The 16147-nt window shown below is 40.0% G+C and overlaps 1 protein-coding gene across 4 annotated transcripts in view; it reads left to right on the top strand.

Moving 5' to 3' along the window:
• The window catches only part of Pdss2 (decaprenyl diphosphate synthase subunit 2), a 274672-nt gene extending 259411 nt beyond the window's left edge, over positions 1-15261 (top strand). For all 4 annotated transcript variants that reach the window (XM_048783835.1, XM_048783729.1, XM_048783661.1 and 1 more), the window contains one exon: positions 14437-15261. In XM_048783835.1, coding sequence (XP_048639792.1) covers positions 14437-14595 — 159 coding nt within the window. In that variant the 3' untranslated portion in view covers positions 14596-15261. The remainder of the gene's footprint in view (positions 1-14436) is intronic.
• The last annotated feature ends 886 nt before the right edge of the window (positions 15262-16147 follow it).

Below are 16147 nucleotides of genomic sequence, written 5' to 3'. Positions count from 1 at the left end.
TATATACACCAAGTCATATATCCACATAAACATACATACACAGGCATGTATGTACATGTATCCGTGCATTTATATATATTGTTGGTCTATTATATTTAGTTAGAGATGTATTTATGACAATTTGCATTAAATGAGTTGTTGGGTTATTTTTCACCTCTTTGTGTGTGGATTGTAGGCCACTGCATGGATTCATAAATGTACTTAGCAGAGAGATTGATCCCTGAAAAGTTCCCAGCTCCCAACAGGAGGCCACACACCATCCAGACTGAGACTAACAGGTGTGTGTAAGAGAGGGAAAGAAAATTCATACCAAATTTGTCTTTATCATTTTTTTTTCTCTCCTCTTATAGGAAGAGAGATAAATTGATCAAAGGCCTAGGGATAGCACTTGACTGGCATGTGTGGGTTTAATCCCCAGAACTTCAAAAAATAAAATAAAATCATCACAGTGATTTGGGACTTCATTTTTTAAAAACAGGCATGTTTCCAATGTATTAACAATCAGAGACTTGGAATATTTAACATACTTTCATGAATCTTTGTGATGTAGTCTGTGAATGTTTATCCTAAATCCAGGTACATTATGTGAATATTGCATTAAGTTTTACAGTGATCCCCATGTTCCCCTCTTTTCAGATCTTACCAACTGGTGGAACACTTCATTCATGTCAAAATGATTTCACATACATTCTCTTATTCTTCACAATAATTCCATATGGTATAAATATTATTTTTCTGGCCAGGAATGGTGGCACACACCTGTAATCCCAGCTACTCAGGAGCCTGAGGCAGAAGGATCCTGAGAGTTCAAAGGCAGCCTCAGCAACATAGCAAGGCCCTACGCAATTCAGTGAGATCCTGTCTCTAAACAAAATACAAAAAAGAGCTGGAAATATGGCTCAGTGGTTAAGTGCCCCTAGGTTCAATCCGTGGTGCAAAAAAAGAAAAAAAAAAAAGGAGGGGCCGGTATTTTTCTAATTTCTCTAAACTGGAGCTTAGAGAAGTTTCTCTGCCTAAGGTCACACCTGTCAAGGTCTAGAGTTTTCCTATCACAGTTTGCCCAGTGCCTTTTTACAATCCTTTTCAAATTATTATGAAATACAACAGAAACAAATTAATCAGTGGTCCTGTTAGTAGAGAACATCCCAAAGGTGTTTCCCCATTACAAGATTTCTTAAACATTCTCATGTGGCTTCAAATGAAGAATTCTGTTCCAAGGTACTTGGAGAGCCATTATCTTTGGAAACAGTCATTTTTTCCTTCACAGTCTGCATCCTATTTCCTCCCACCTCCATGAGCTTTGGGTCCCAGGACATTGCAAGGAAAATGAAAGTAATGTAACCAATATCATGTGATCCCATACAGTTATGCAGAACTATTTAAATTCCACAAAAGAATAAATAGAACTTGTTAAAATGTGGGCATATTAGTTCATATTCTCCACAAGATAGGAATTTTACAGGCCATGTTACATAAGAAAAATACTAATATTTCCTTAGAGAACAAGAAAAATGTTAAATCATAGTCTAAATCATACTTGTCATTTTGAGCTCACTAATCCTTTACCAGTCAGTCACTTAAATATGGTATAATGAGCCCTGAGATTGAATTTCAAAATGAGTGAAAATAATCTGAGGCAAGCCAGGTATAGTGGTGCACACCTGTAATCCCAGCATCTCTGGAGGCTGAGGCAGGAGGATCATGTGTTCAAAGCCAGCCTCACCAAAAGTGAGGTGCCAAGCACTCAGTGAGACCCTGTTTCTAAATAAAATATAAAATAGGGCCAGGCATGTGGCTCAGTGGTTGAGTGCCCCTGAGTTCAATCCCTGGTACCTAATAATAATAATAATCTGAGGCAATATTTGATCCTGTCATTGTGTGACACCATGAGTACCATTGCTGTAGCTAGTGTTTTATTCGTTTTTTGCATTACTGGAGATTAAACCATGCCTTGGGCATGCGAGGCAAGCAATGTACCACTAAGCAACAGCCAAACTGTAGTCAGTGTCTTTGGCTGAGAATTTTAGTAAAACAATTGGTTTTTATCAGTTAAGGATTAAAGTTAAAATATATTAGTTTTATTTGTGACTCAGTGATATCAGGTCTTCTTCAATGCCATTTTTTTGGGGGGGTTGGGGGGTACCAGGGTTTAAACGAGGAAACTCAACCACTGAGCCACATCCCCAATCCTATTTTGTATTTTATTTAGAGACAGGGTCTCACTGAGTTGCTTAGTACCTTGCTTGTGCTGAGGCTGGCTTTGAACTCTCAGTCCTCCTGTCTCAGCCTCCCAAACTGCTGGGATTACAGATATGTGCCACCACACCTAGCAGAAGAAACAGAACTTTTTTTTGTGTGTGTGTGTGTGTGTGTGTGTGTGTGTGTGGTTCTGGGGATTAAACCCAGGGCCTTGTGCATGCAAGGCAAGCACTCCACCAACAGAGATATATCCCCAGCCCCCAAGAAAAGTTTTAATTGTAGCTTTTCCTTTTATACCAAGTCTTGCCACTCAGAAATTATCAAGATTTTTCAGTTGAAGCACTATGTGCTAGAATCTTGTGGATGAATGAACTCTTGGAGGCATCCTAGTTCCACTTTCCTTGGTGGCTAAAATAATTTCTCTGACATGTGGCCATCCAGTCACTGAGGATTCTGATTATAGGGATCTCACAGCTTGTCAAAAATAATTATTCTGTTGTAGACAACTCTAGTCATTTGAAAACTCTTTCTTATTTGTAATTGAAATCTGCTTCCAGAAACTTTACCATGTTGCTCTTTGTTCTGTCTCCTGAAGCATATCAGGCTGCCTCTTCTTCCACTTAATTGCCTTTTATATTTGGAGATGGCCTTTGTAACCTTTATCAAACTTTTCCTTTAGGTTAAACATTTCTTAGATGATACGTTTCCAAATCCTTCTTCATCCAGTCATGGACCCAATCTATCATGTCAGTGTTCCTTTCAATCTACACATGACACCAGGACAGAACATAGTTGTATTTTGTTGTTGTTGTTGTTTTGTTTGTCTTGATGTGCTACAGATCAAATCTAGGGCCTCATGCAAGATAGGCAAGCACTGTACCACTGAGCTACATCCTGAACCCTAAACAAAGTTTTTTAAACATGAGTCGATTGTCAAGGGGACAGTGAAGCTAAGGGTATGGTGTCACATACCTATAATCTCAGCTATTCAGGATACTGAGGCAGAAGGATACCAAATTCAAGGTTGGCCTGGATAACTTAGTAAGACCTGTCTCCAAATTAAAAATAAAAAAGGCTGGCTGTATAGTTGAATGTGCAAGGCCCTGGGTTCAATCCCCATCAACTATTGCCAAAAAAAAAGGAAGAAGAGGAAGAAAGGCAATGAGACCCTCCCCACCTGTGTTTTGGACATATACATCTGTTGATGCTTTAAAAGTTTGCATTTGTATTCTCTAGTATCTGTACCACAATCTTGGCTTATATGAAGAGTGCGGTTATCAAAGATTCTGAGCATTTTTTATGTATTACTGCCTGACTAAAGCTTATACTTTTACTTTTTTTTTTTTTTTACTATGGATAGGATGTTTTATTTTGAAACAAGATCTTACTGAGTTGCAGTTTGGTCTCAAACTTGCATTCCCTGCCTCAGCTGCCTAAGTAGCTAGGATTACAAATCTATGCAACCACGCCCAGTTTATAATTACTCTTTTAAACCCAGATGCATGTTGGGAGTGGTAATATATGCCTATAATCCCAGCAGCTCTGGAGGCTGAGGCAGGAGAATTGCAAGTTCAAGGTCAACCTCAAAATGTAGCAAGACTCTAAGCAACTTAGTGAGACCCTGTCTCAAAATAAATAATAAAAAAAGCTAGGGGTCTCGGGATGTGGCTCAAGTGGTAGCGCGCTCGCCTGGCACCACATAAAAGTAAAATAAAGATATTGTGTCCACCTAAAAACTAAAAAATAAACATAAAAAAAAAAGCTGGGGATGTACTCAGTGATAAAGTATCCCTGGGCAATTCCCAGTACTAAATAAATAAGCAAACAAACCCAGATGCACAACTATACAATTATTTTTATATTTCACTGGCTATTCTTGTTCAAAATATCAAAACCATTAAAATTTTGATGCTATGCATTTGTTAACCATCTCTCTTAGTTCTATGACATCTGAAAATTAAATTTTAATATGTATTCCTTCTTTATCTTCATTCAAGCAATGCATAGAAGTGTGATAAGGGGAAGAAATCGAGTATTGAATTGTGGCAACACAACACTGGAAATTCCTCTCTGTTCAATGTAAATCTGCTACTAAATGTTTTCTAGGAAATCAGCATTTCCATGTTCAAATCCATATTACCATACTCAAATCAAGATCTTATTTTCTCTGCCTTATCCACAAATGACTAAATTTCCAAAACCCAAATATATCCTATATTTGTTATTTCTGAAGCTAACAGCCAGGTGACCCCTTCCCCCCCCCAAAAAAAAAAAGTTGGGGGAGAAGGGCTGGGAGTACAGATCAGTGATGGAGCACATTCTTAGCACATACAAGGCCCTGGGTTAAATCCACAGCACAAAAGAAAAATGAGAGCGTTTTGTCATGGCTTGTTCATGTTGACCCACTTATCCTGAGGCCACCATCACCATGGCCTTTTTTTCTAGAGCTCACAAACCATCTGTTTCATAATCCTTCCTGGAATTTCCCCCTAAAATGTCTATAAATTTGTTGGTCTGTGTTCCAGAATACACCTTTTCTTTTGTCCTGTGTTTGAGGATGTGAGTCAGTTGAATTGCTCACCTCTGAGGCTTCTCACGGTCCTTGAGTAGCTGGGAAGGGCATTTGTGTGCGTTCCAGGCATGCAGGAGCAGGACGGAGTGTGTGGACGCCTCTGTGAAGGGGCTGTAGACGGAGAGGTAGTGAAGAGGAAGACAGAGAGGGGAAGGGACAGAGAGGAAAGCCTGGCAGGAGCATCCAGGAACAGAGCAAGAAAGCTGGCTTTGGAGAGGGGGCTCACTGGGTGCCACAGTGATTTGTCCTGGACTATGTCATGTTTGGAAAAGGAGTGTGGGTGGTCTTGGAAAGGAAAAGACACCAGAAGCTAAATGAAAAATGAAGCCAGGCTGGCAGCTGCATCCAAGGCCTCCCTGACAACCTGTAATAGGCTATTTGAATGCACGGTTTGTCTTTAAAGGCCCCTGTTCATGGAATTCATTGTACTTTTTACAATTAATTCTGTCTCTAGTTAGATTCTAACTCCACTCTGTCTCCTCTTAATAATATATTCTCTTTTACCTGACACAGTGGCACAAACCTGTGATCCCAATGACTCTGGAGACTGAGGAAGGAAGATTGCAAGTTCAAGTTCAGCCTCTGCAATTTAGCAAGACCCTGCCTCAAAATGAACAGGGCTGCAGATGTAGCTCGGTAGTAGAGTACCTCCTGATTTCAATCCCCAGTACAAAAACATAGTAATAATAATAATATATTATCTTTTGAAAAAAAAATGGGTATACTTGTTCTTGAACTTAATTTTTAAGTTCTTGATTTTTGTCATCATATCCTCTGCACCCACCCCATCAAGCTTTACAGGATTCTGGGTTTGGGTTTTAGCCTTCCTGACAAGTTTGTTTGTGAACATTTTTTTTTTTAAAATCAGGAACAGCACTTTAAAAACACTTGTGACAAGTGTCCTGGTGATTATACAGACTTTGACGTAGATATCCAGCACAGTTTTTACAGCTTTGTACCTCTCCTTTGTCAACACCTTTCAATCAGGCAGAGTAGCCTGTCTTCACGGTGGTGCTTTGTACTGAGTAGGTGTTTAACCAGGGCTCTTTTTATACCCAGTTGCTTTAAAATCTAATTCCTGAAAGAGTGCATTTGCAGCCACCTATTTTGGTGTCTTAAATATTAATTATGTCTGTTGTAGGAATTTAGTTTTTTAGAGGCACTCTGGAACTGTTTCCCCTTATGATCTCTTGTACTCATGGCATTCTTTCACTAAAATTTCCCCCCCTGGCTGTAGTGAGGATTGAATCCAGTGATGGTCTTGAGTCAAGGTCTTGCTAAGTTGCTGAGGCTGGCCTCAAACTTGCAAGGCTTAATTTTGCAGTGAATATTCCTCATGTAGAGTTCAGATTTCTAAAGCCATGCCTGTTACCCCTTTCCTAGATTCTAATACCAAAAGGATGTTACTTTAAAAAAAAAAAAAGAGAGAGAGAGAAAACAAGATTGCAATCACCTTTACACCAAATTATGTTGTCACAATTAAGCAAAAAGTACTTCTTCTATCTTCTGATACTTAAGATTATCCATCAGGAACACCAAGAATTTGTCAACTACAGAATGCAGAATGGTAGTGTCAGCATATGTTCAGAGGTTGAAGTACCTTACCGCTGATGCATCTTGCCTTTCTGCCCACTTTGCGATCTTAGGGAAGCACCGTCCACTCCTACCACCTGGTTAGACTGGCTCCCATTTGTCTCCTTTTATCTGTCCATGTGTTTTCAACCATGAAAAAACTTTAACATTCTGTTTTGGTCTCCGTTACTCTCTATTATACAGTTTCCTCAGAACAAGATCTACTCTATGTTCCAGATGAGAACATCTCTGTTTTCTCTAAGTTTTCTCCAAATCTATTCCAGTGTTGTAGATGGGAGCCCTCTGGGTGTGCAGCAATGAAACCCAGACTGTTTCACAAATCCACTGTGTGGGCTGGAGGTGTGGCTCAGTTACAGAGCTCTTGTCTGGGTTCTACCCCCAGCACAGTAACAATAACAACAAAAATTCACTGTGGATTCTTGCCCACGTCTTTTAAGCTCTCTCATCCCAGTATCCTCTCCTGCAAAATTAGGTGAGAAGATAAGATTGTGCTTAGGGTTTTACCCAAATCTTAGTCTTTCTCTGGTTTCCCTGGACAGAAGTAGCTGCTGCCTCCACTTCTTATAGCTACTTATAACCCATGCCAGGAACTTTTCTTTAATATTTTATTGTATTATGTTATTTATTTATTTATTTATTGCCAGGAATTGAACCCAGGGGCACTTCACATATTGAACCACAGCCTTTTTTATTTTGAGACAGGGTCTCACTAAATTATTTAGGGTCTTGCTAAATTTTTTTTTTTAAGAGAGAGTGAGCGAGAGTGAGAGAAAGAGAGAGAGAATTTTAATGTTTATTTTTTAGTTTTCCGGCAGACACAACATCTTTGTTTGTATGTGGTGCTGAGGATTGATTGAACCCAGGCCGCACGCATGCCAGGCGAGCGCGCTACCGCTTGAGCCACATCCCCAGCCCAGGTCTTGCTAAATTTCTGATACTGGCCTCAAACTTGTGATCCTCCTGCCTCGGCCACCAGGCCAAGCTTCTTTAATATTTTTAAAAAACTTTAAGTTTTCAGAGCCATATGATTTCCTTAAAAAGATCTCATTTATCACTCAAGAGGTATTTCATAAATGTTAAATAAAAACACACTTAACTTTAAGTACCTTGCATCCTTTTTTCTTTTTGTTAATATCTTTAATTGGATCCTCTAACGGGGGATTTGGACTTAATTTATTTTAAGTGATACTGCACTTATACATCTTTCTGTTGATTTAATTAGAGATTTAATTTTATTAGTGCCCCAAATACTATCTCAAAGAAATAAAAAACAGACTTTCACATTTATATATATATATATATATATTTATGTTATATGTCCTATGGCTAAAGTGTTTTTCAAGTCATAAGAGCCTACCAGCACATTTAGCCACATCCCCACATGGAAAGCTCTATCAGTTTGGGCTTTTAACAGCTAAAATGTAGGTAAACCCAAAAGTGGAAAGATATTGTTTTGTTTTAATTGTGGTCCCCCCCACACCACCAGCTATTAGAATCAAGGTCATGGCTTCATTCCTTAATGTTCCACTTAACCCTCTCTGATTCTATAGGCTTCTTTCTGTCCCTTTTAACAGGTGGTACTGGGATATGGGATACAGCAACTATGTTTTTCCTTGTGTCTCCAGGCCCTCCAGTAATCGCAAGTCACAGAGGTGTCCAATAAATGCTTATTGAATTGAATTTGATCATTGCAAAGACAACCAGTTGAAAGTGTGTTTACACCATATAAACCCACCACAACTGTTTTAAAACACAGTAGCCAGGTGCATTAGCATATTCCTGTAGTCCCAGCTAGTTGGAGGCTGAGGCAGGAGGATTGCTTGAGCCCAGAAGTTCAAGACCACATAGTAATATCCATCTCTAGAAAAAATATATACAGAGGGCTGGGGTTGTAATTCAGTGGTAGAGCACTTGCCTAGCATATGTGAAGTGCTGGGTTTGATTCTCAGTACCACACATAAATAATTAAAATAAAGGTCCATCAATAACTAAAAAAATTTTTTTAATTATGTGTATGTACACACACACACACACACACACTTCAATATATATATTGAAATGACCTGAGAAGCATTTTTCAGGTTTTGTTGACTCCATCTCTAGGGGTGGGGGCCTAGGCATCTGTATTTTAAAGTTCCCCCAATGAGTCTCATGGTCAGCCAAGTTTACGAACTCTAGCTTAATTTTTTCATTACATTTGCAAAGGACAAGATCATTATCTTCAATATATTCAAGATAGACCTATTACTTATTCTAGTTAGCAGTAAAATGAATTTGTTTATTTGCTTTATCCAAAGGATTTCCTTTGAGCCAATAGTTTACATTTAGTGGGTGGAATGTTTACAAATATCAGTGAGGAATTGCACCTTTCCGTGAAGGATTAGATTACAAGTGAGTGTGGAGTGAGCACTTTACTCATGGAAGCTATCAGGCCCTTGGTATGAGTCTGCTTTTGTGGATTTGAGTATGGACTGAAGTAAAATAGTCATTATTTAAGAGAATGTTTTTTAGGACTTGAGTAACTGATGTTCTCCTGGCTGCTGTTTTGCACTAATCTGAATTATCCTTCATTATAGAATCAGATTTTTGAGGAGGTGCTGAGGATAAAACCCAGGACTTTGAGCATGCTAGGCAGGCACTTTACCACTGAGCTACACCCCCAGCCTCTCATCATAAGATTAAATACCCTATTAGCCACCATCAAATATTCAATTAAGTTGGGCACAGTGGTGTTCTCTATAATCCTAGCAACTCAGGACACTGAAGCAGGAGGATTGCAAATTCGAGCCCAGCCCTCAGCAATGTAGCAAGACCTTCATCTAACTAGTAAGACACTGTTTCAAATTTTTAAAAAAGAAAAAGGAGCCAGACATGGTGATTCACACCTATAATCCCAGTGGTTCTGGAGGCTGAGGCAGGAAGATTGAGAGTTCAAAGCCAGTGCAAAACAGCAGCCAGGAGAACATCAGCAATTTAGCAAGGCCCTAGGCAACTCACAGAGACCCTATCTCTAAACAAAATACAAAAAGGGCTGGGGGTGTGGATCAGGGGTTAAGCTCCGCTGGGTTTATCCCCACTATCAAAAAGAAAAAAAAAAGAACTAGTGATATAGCTCACTGGTAAAGCACCCCTAAATTCAATCTCCTGTACCAAAAAACAATAATAATAAATAAATACACACACACACACACACACACACACCCCTAGCATATACAGATATATTCAATTGAGCCAGGTTGAATTAAGTTCATAGAGGAACAAACTAAATGAAATAATCAAAATGTAAATCATTCTGTAACACAGCCTGGTTCTTTAAAAATGACGGTGTCGGGTTGGGGATGTGGCTCAAGCGGTAGCACGATCGCCTGGCATGCATGCGGCCCGGGTTCGAGCCTCAGCACACATACAAACAAAAGATGTTGTTCCGCCAATAACTAAAAAAAATAAATAAATATTAAAAAAATTCTCTCTCTCTCTCTCTCTCTCTCTCTCTCTCTCTCTTTAAAAAAATGACAGTGTCGTAGCAGAATAAAAGAGATTAAAGTGTTTTTGCAAACAAATGTGCGAACTGGGATTAATCATGGCTTGAAAAAATGGTTAAAAATTTTTTGGAAACCAATTGAGGATATTTGCATAGGGACTATATTAAATAGTAGAGAATTCTCTTTTTTTTTTGGGGGGGGGGGGTATTGGGGACTGAATCCAGGGGCATTTTACCACTGAGCTAAATTCCCAGCCACCCCCATCCCCAGCCCTTTTTAAAAAAAAAAAATTTGAGACAGGGTTCTGCCAGATTGTTTAGTGTATCGCTAAGTTACTGAGGCTGGCCTCAAACTTGAGATCCTCCTACCTCAGCCTCCCCCATTGCTGGGATTACAGGTATGTGCCACCATGCCCAGCAGTTCTCTAACTTTCCCAGTTAACTTTCTTAGTTGTGATAATAGTATTGTGATTGTATAGGAGAATGTTATCTTAGGAGATAACAAGTCAAAAAAAGGATGAAGCATCCTACACCCAGTGATATGCCCAAACCAAGTCCTAACAACTCAGAGCCAATCAGCCTTCATCATAGAATCAAATTTTTGAGGAGGTACTGTTGTTAAAGATCCAAGAATTTTGTGATCCCTAGACCCTGGCAGATTGAAATCAGAGAATGGAAATCTGCAAATATACAACTAGGGCTTCCCCCACCACTATACTCCTGAGAACTAACTTACCAGCATACCACTTCCTGCACCTTATTTTCAAATGGTCCAGAGGCACATGCATACATGCAGATAGAACAGCAATGACAAATCTTAACAACTGTTAGTGGCATGGTAATGCACACCTGGAATTCTGGCTAGTTGAGAGGCTAAGTCAGGAAATTTGTAAGTTCAAGTCCAGCCTGGGCAACTTAGCAAGATTTCGTCTAACATAAAAAGGGCTGGGAATGTAGCTCAGTGGTAGAGCATTTTTCTAGCAGGGCAAGGCCCTGGGTTCAGTCCAGCAGTATGGCAAATAATAACAATGTAACCATGGTTGAGTCTAGGTGGAAGATACATGGTTTTTCATTGTACTAGTTCAGGAGTCAGCAGACCTTTTCTGTAAAGGCCAAAATGTAAATGTCTTTGGTTTTGTAGGCCATACAGTCTGCAGCAGTAGCTCAACTCTACAGCTCTGCCCCCTAGCACAAAAGTAGCCATAGACAGTACATTTAATAGACATCGTTATGTTCCAGCCAAACTTTATATGCTAAAACAGGGGACCAAATTTAACCCAGGGCTATAATCTTACATCTTTTCTGTTTTTAAAAAATACTTTATACTAAAAATTAGAAGAAAACAAAAGTACAAATATCTTAGTCTGGTTTTCAGAACTTTCCTGGGTCCCCTGATACTTAGCCCTGGAAGCTATGCCTCACTAATCTGTTTTCATTTTCTGGACACTCTGCACTCTTTGGTCTCCTCTGTGCCCTTGCTCAGGCTGTTTTCTTCCCATATCTGTTTATAAACATTCATGCCTGAAACCACACTCTGCAAGTCTTTCTAAGAGTCTCCCAACTAAAGTCAATCCCTCATTCTTCTCAACAGCTTAATACAACCTTGGTTTGCTGCTTTTCATAGTTTGCCCTTCATTGGTTCTGGATCCATAAAGTAGAGAAGGATCATTCTACTAGTACTTTACAAATAGTAGGTGCTCGATTAGTACTTGTAATTTGAGCATCTAATCTAGTAATGCAGATGTCCTCATGCTTACAGTTACCAACCTAGAAGTGTAGAATAGAAGAGAATGTTGGATTTTCCAATTTAGATTTGGCATGCATTCTGCTGTCATATATATCAAATTAGAATAAAAAAGAATACAAAATAAATAAATACTATGTAAAAAAAAATATACCCTAAGTACGTGTATGAAGACAGGAATGGTTGTGAATATACTTTGTATACAACGAATGGTTGTAAATATACTTTGTATACAACCAGAGATCGGAAAAATTGTGCTCTACAGATGTGTAGTATGAATTGTCATGCATTCTGCTGTCGTATATAACAAATTAGAATTTAAAAATTAAAAAAATACATACTATGAATAAAAATAGATTTGGGGAGATTAAAGAAAATGAAAATAGGGGAGTGTCCTATCTATCTGTCTCTCTTATCTATCTATGTCCAGGACTGCTCTGATCCAAGTCCAGCTACCTTTGAGGCTATTGGTTATCAAGTCAAAATAATCTTGATCTGAGTGGATTCAATGGCTTTCTTGGCCATAGCTAAGGGCTTAGAGGGAGAACTAAGTCTCCTGAGCATCTGCAGTGATTTAGACACTCTCAAGCACTCTGTGTCATGTACCCTACTCCCAGCAATCCTACAGAAAAACTGATATTATCCTCATTTAGAACTGAGAGCAGTGAAGTGGCTTCCATCAGATTGTAAAGCTGGAATGTGAATTTGAATCTTGCTGCCCCTGCTACCCAACACCATTTTAGTACCTCCATGCATTCAGTGATTGGCAAGAGACCAGAGAAACCCAAGCTGTAATAGTCCCAGAATTCATATGCAGTTGAAATATCTGTGAAGTGCTAGGAACCTGGGGTTTAGTATTAAGTGCCTTTGGATGAGACATCAGTTTTGCCACTCTCCATCTATGATCTTAAGTCACTGAGTTTCTCTAGACCTATGTTCTCTTGACTGTATAATTAGAGGAATAAACCAGCATATTTCTTTTTTGTTCATATTTAATGCATTATGCAGTAAGTAACATAAAACCTCATAAAGAGTAGATAAATGAACAGAAAATTGAAATTCGATACTGTATAATAAGGCTGCACTCCAGATGTGTCCAGGGTACTCTGGAAGCCAAGAGGAAGAGCAACACCTAGCCCCTCAGGGCCACCATGGTAGCTGAGTATATTCCACCCAGGTAGAATTTGGGGAGCTGAGGGGGTGGGGGAGGGCAGTCCCAGGGGAGATGATAGGTGAGAACTGCAACTAGATGCCCTAAATACATGATGAAAGGGTACAGGGGAGGATATTGAAGCTAGGCTAGAACTAGATTGGGGAAGAGATGTCACTGTCTCCTGAAAAAGCTTGGACTTTTAAGGCAGTGGAGGGTTTTAAGCAAGGTCGAATTTGTATTTTATAAATCTCTTGGCAGTGTGCCGTGTCGGATGGGGTTCAGGGGCGCAGAACTGGTGGTAGGAAGACTCTCTAGGAGGTGACTGCAAAAAATAGCCCAGGCAAGGGATGATGAGAGCCTGAACTAATGTAGTGGCAATAGGAAGGAAGCGTAGAGCATAAATCTGAGAGCTCCAAGGGAGAAGGACCGACTAGGACTTATTGACTGTATCAGTGAAAATGGCTTCAGATGATCTCATAGTCTCGGTGGCTTAAGACAACAAAGCTGGGTCTCTTGTCCACACTACATGTCCATTTCAGGCAGGGAGGCCCATGGTTTAATCACTCAGGATTCAGGCTAAGAAACAACTCCAAGTGCCAGAAGGAGAGCCCTAAAGGGACTCTCCTAGACAATTCAACACTACAGCCCAGAAGTGATGCACATCATTCACTACTAGACTAGAACTTAACTCCTGGCCTCACTCAGTCTGTGGAGGCCAGAGTGTTCAGTCATAGTGAGCAACCCTAGAATTGCCCTTGATCTGGGGACCCAGAAGGACCCCATTCCTTACCTGGGGAATGAGGTAGACATCGGAGGTATTGTCAATGAAGATGGAAATGGGGCGGAGGAAAGTAGACAGAACAAATAGTTGAATTTTCTCCCCCTCTAAAGTGTAACCATTTCATTGGTCTTTTTTTGTGATCAGAGAGAGGGATTGGAGTGAACTTCCCCTGTCAGCAAGAGTTAATCATTTACAAAGGTTGTGTTGGTTAATTCTTCCCAAATAAAAATTTTCAGCTTTTTTGTTTTGTTTTGGAGACTGGGGATGGACCCAGGCACTCTACCACTGAGCTACACCCCCAGCCCTTTTTATTTTTTGAGACAGGGTCTAAGTTGCTGAGGCTGGCCTGAAACTTTTGGTCCTCTCATCTCAGCTTCGGTTGCTACGATTACAGGCGAGTGCCGCTGTTCCCAACTCGTTGAAGTTGTCACATTCAGTCTAATAACATGTGTCTTTCTTGAATTTTCATATGGTCTATTGTGTTCACATATGGTGTTAAAAAGAAAGTTATGAACCAAGATGTTAGTGAAGGCTTCCTCACATAAGAATAGCAGTCATCGAATTCAAAATCCCAGGGATGTAAATGCCCTCCGCCTTGGTGAGTGCCCTCGCAGCCTGGCACATTTCAGCGAATCCAGGGGCGGGAGTGGAGGAGGTGTAATTAGGCTGATTGGAGCCTATTGTGCTGCTCTGCGGCGCGGACAGGAGCAGCCTCCGGGAGTGTGAGTGCCTCAGGATCACTGGGGAATGATGTCCTCTTTCCTCAAAATAACGGAGCAGAAATACTGAAGCTACACTGTTTCTCCCCTTCTTTGTTTTTCCAACACACCCCCCCCCCCGCGCGCCAAATTAATTGTGATCCTTATCCCGAACCCTAAAAACTGACTTTTATTGTGCATTTGTTTCTTAACAGTTGCGAGAAACAATCAAAGCTGGCAAAGGTGTGACTTCAGCTATTGACCTGTGTCGTTACCATGGAAACAAGGCACTGGAGGCCCTGGAGAGCTTCCCTCCCTCAGAGGCCAGATCGGCTTTAGAAAACATTGTGTTTGCTGTGACCAGATTTTCATGACACCAAATTAAAAAGACCCTATTGTTCCTTAGCTGAAAAACCTAGGGAATGAGGTGATTGGAAGAGCTTTTGTGAGGAAATATCTAAACGTGTTTATGACTTTAAAATATACACATTTTCCTCCTTCCTTTTATCACATTGCTAAAATGAATACTGCCTTCATTTTGGAACTGCTACAAACAAAATTAGAAGGAAAAAAAAAAGGTCAAGCAGTTTTCACTTGTCACGCCAGAAGCACACTTGAGGCTGCAGCAGCAGAAATAATTAATGAGATTCGCTCCTGTGACCTCAGCAAATGGACAGGAAATAAGTCCTTATTGATTGGACCGAGCCACGGATGGCGCCAGGGCGGTGGCCTGTGGTTTTCCTTCTAGAGAGGACAGAGCAAGCTGGAAGCTGCAGGTGTCAAGAGAAACACTCTGGATCCCAGCCAGGAAGGATTGTCAAATCAGAAACCACTGACCCATCTGTCAAAATGGAGAAGAGTTCAGTGAATTAAGAAAAAATATGCTTTCTTTGTCATCTTGCAATTATGTCTCTATTTATAGATACAATATGAATATTTCGAGCATCATGGTTTTTATAAGATTTGGGGGTAGGAGGGAAATTGCTGAAAAAGTTGCCAAATATTTAAAGTAGGAGATTAAATGTTATCTTGGTATATTAGAAATTGTCTATTTTTCTTTCTTGAACATCAAATTATTTTCAAACACATCTCAAAGAACCAAACTTTTTTTTTAAATGAAAAACGAGTTGTTCACCAAGTAAAATGTATGCATTTGTAATACTTTGGTTTAGACAATACCTTTAATTTTTACAAATTTGGGAAATGTAATTGTTATATTAGGGAGTTCATTGGTAAGCGTGTTCTTTTACCCTCAGAATGTCAAGTTTTGGTGTTGAACCACAGACATCCAATTATAGAAAGAACATAAGCAATCTCGAAAACCTGCAATCGGACGCTGTCTCTGTGTGGTTCACAGGAGATGATTTTTGTGGTTTGCACGCATGCAATGTGAGAACACCGTTGATAAGAAGGCTGAGTTTACATAAATGATCTGGACTGAGACTCAGCTACCTTTCTTCCTCATGTGGTGTAATTACAGCCTTATCTGGAGACAGCGAGCACAGCAAACAGATTTGATTACCTACTTCACTCAAACACTAAGGAAAGTTATTTTAGTTAAATTCCTCCCCCTCAACACCCAAAAGTTTGATCCCTGCCCAGCATGTGGCATGCAATGAACAGAAAATGTAAGGCTACAGAGGTTAAGATATTGTTTTATGAAATATTTTAAGTGGACTTAAAATATTATAATTGTGTGGTTTCTACTGCTGCAATCTGCAGGCCTATAGATTGTGAGTAGCATGCTCCACTCTCCTGTTTGAACTGTCTTTTCTCACTGAGTTGGCTTAATTAGTAACTACAGCTACCATGCTTTAGATGAGACTGGGTTTTAATCATTAACTGTGCCAGGGAGGAGGAGTGCCTTCGTGCTAGATGCACAGGAACCTCAGGGAGCTGCAGGTTCCGGGAAGCAGATGGACAGGT

The sequence above is a fragment of the Marmota marmota genome, unplaced genomic scaffold (genome assembly GCF_001458135.2).
Source record: "Marmota marmota marmota unplaced genomic scaffold, marMar, whole genome shotgun sequence".
NCBI lineage: Eukaryota > Metazoa > Chordata > Mammalia > Rodentia > Sciuridae > Marmota > Marmota marmota.
Note: the sequence above shows the minus strand (reverse complement) of the source record. Positions and strands in the feature narration are given on the sequence as shown.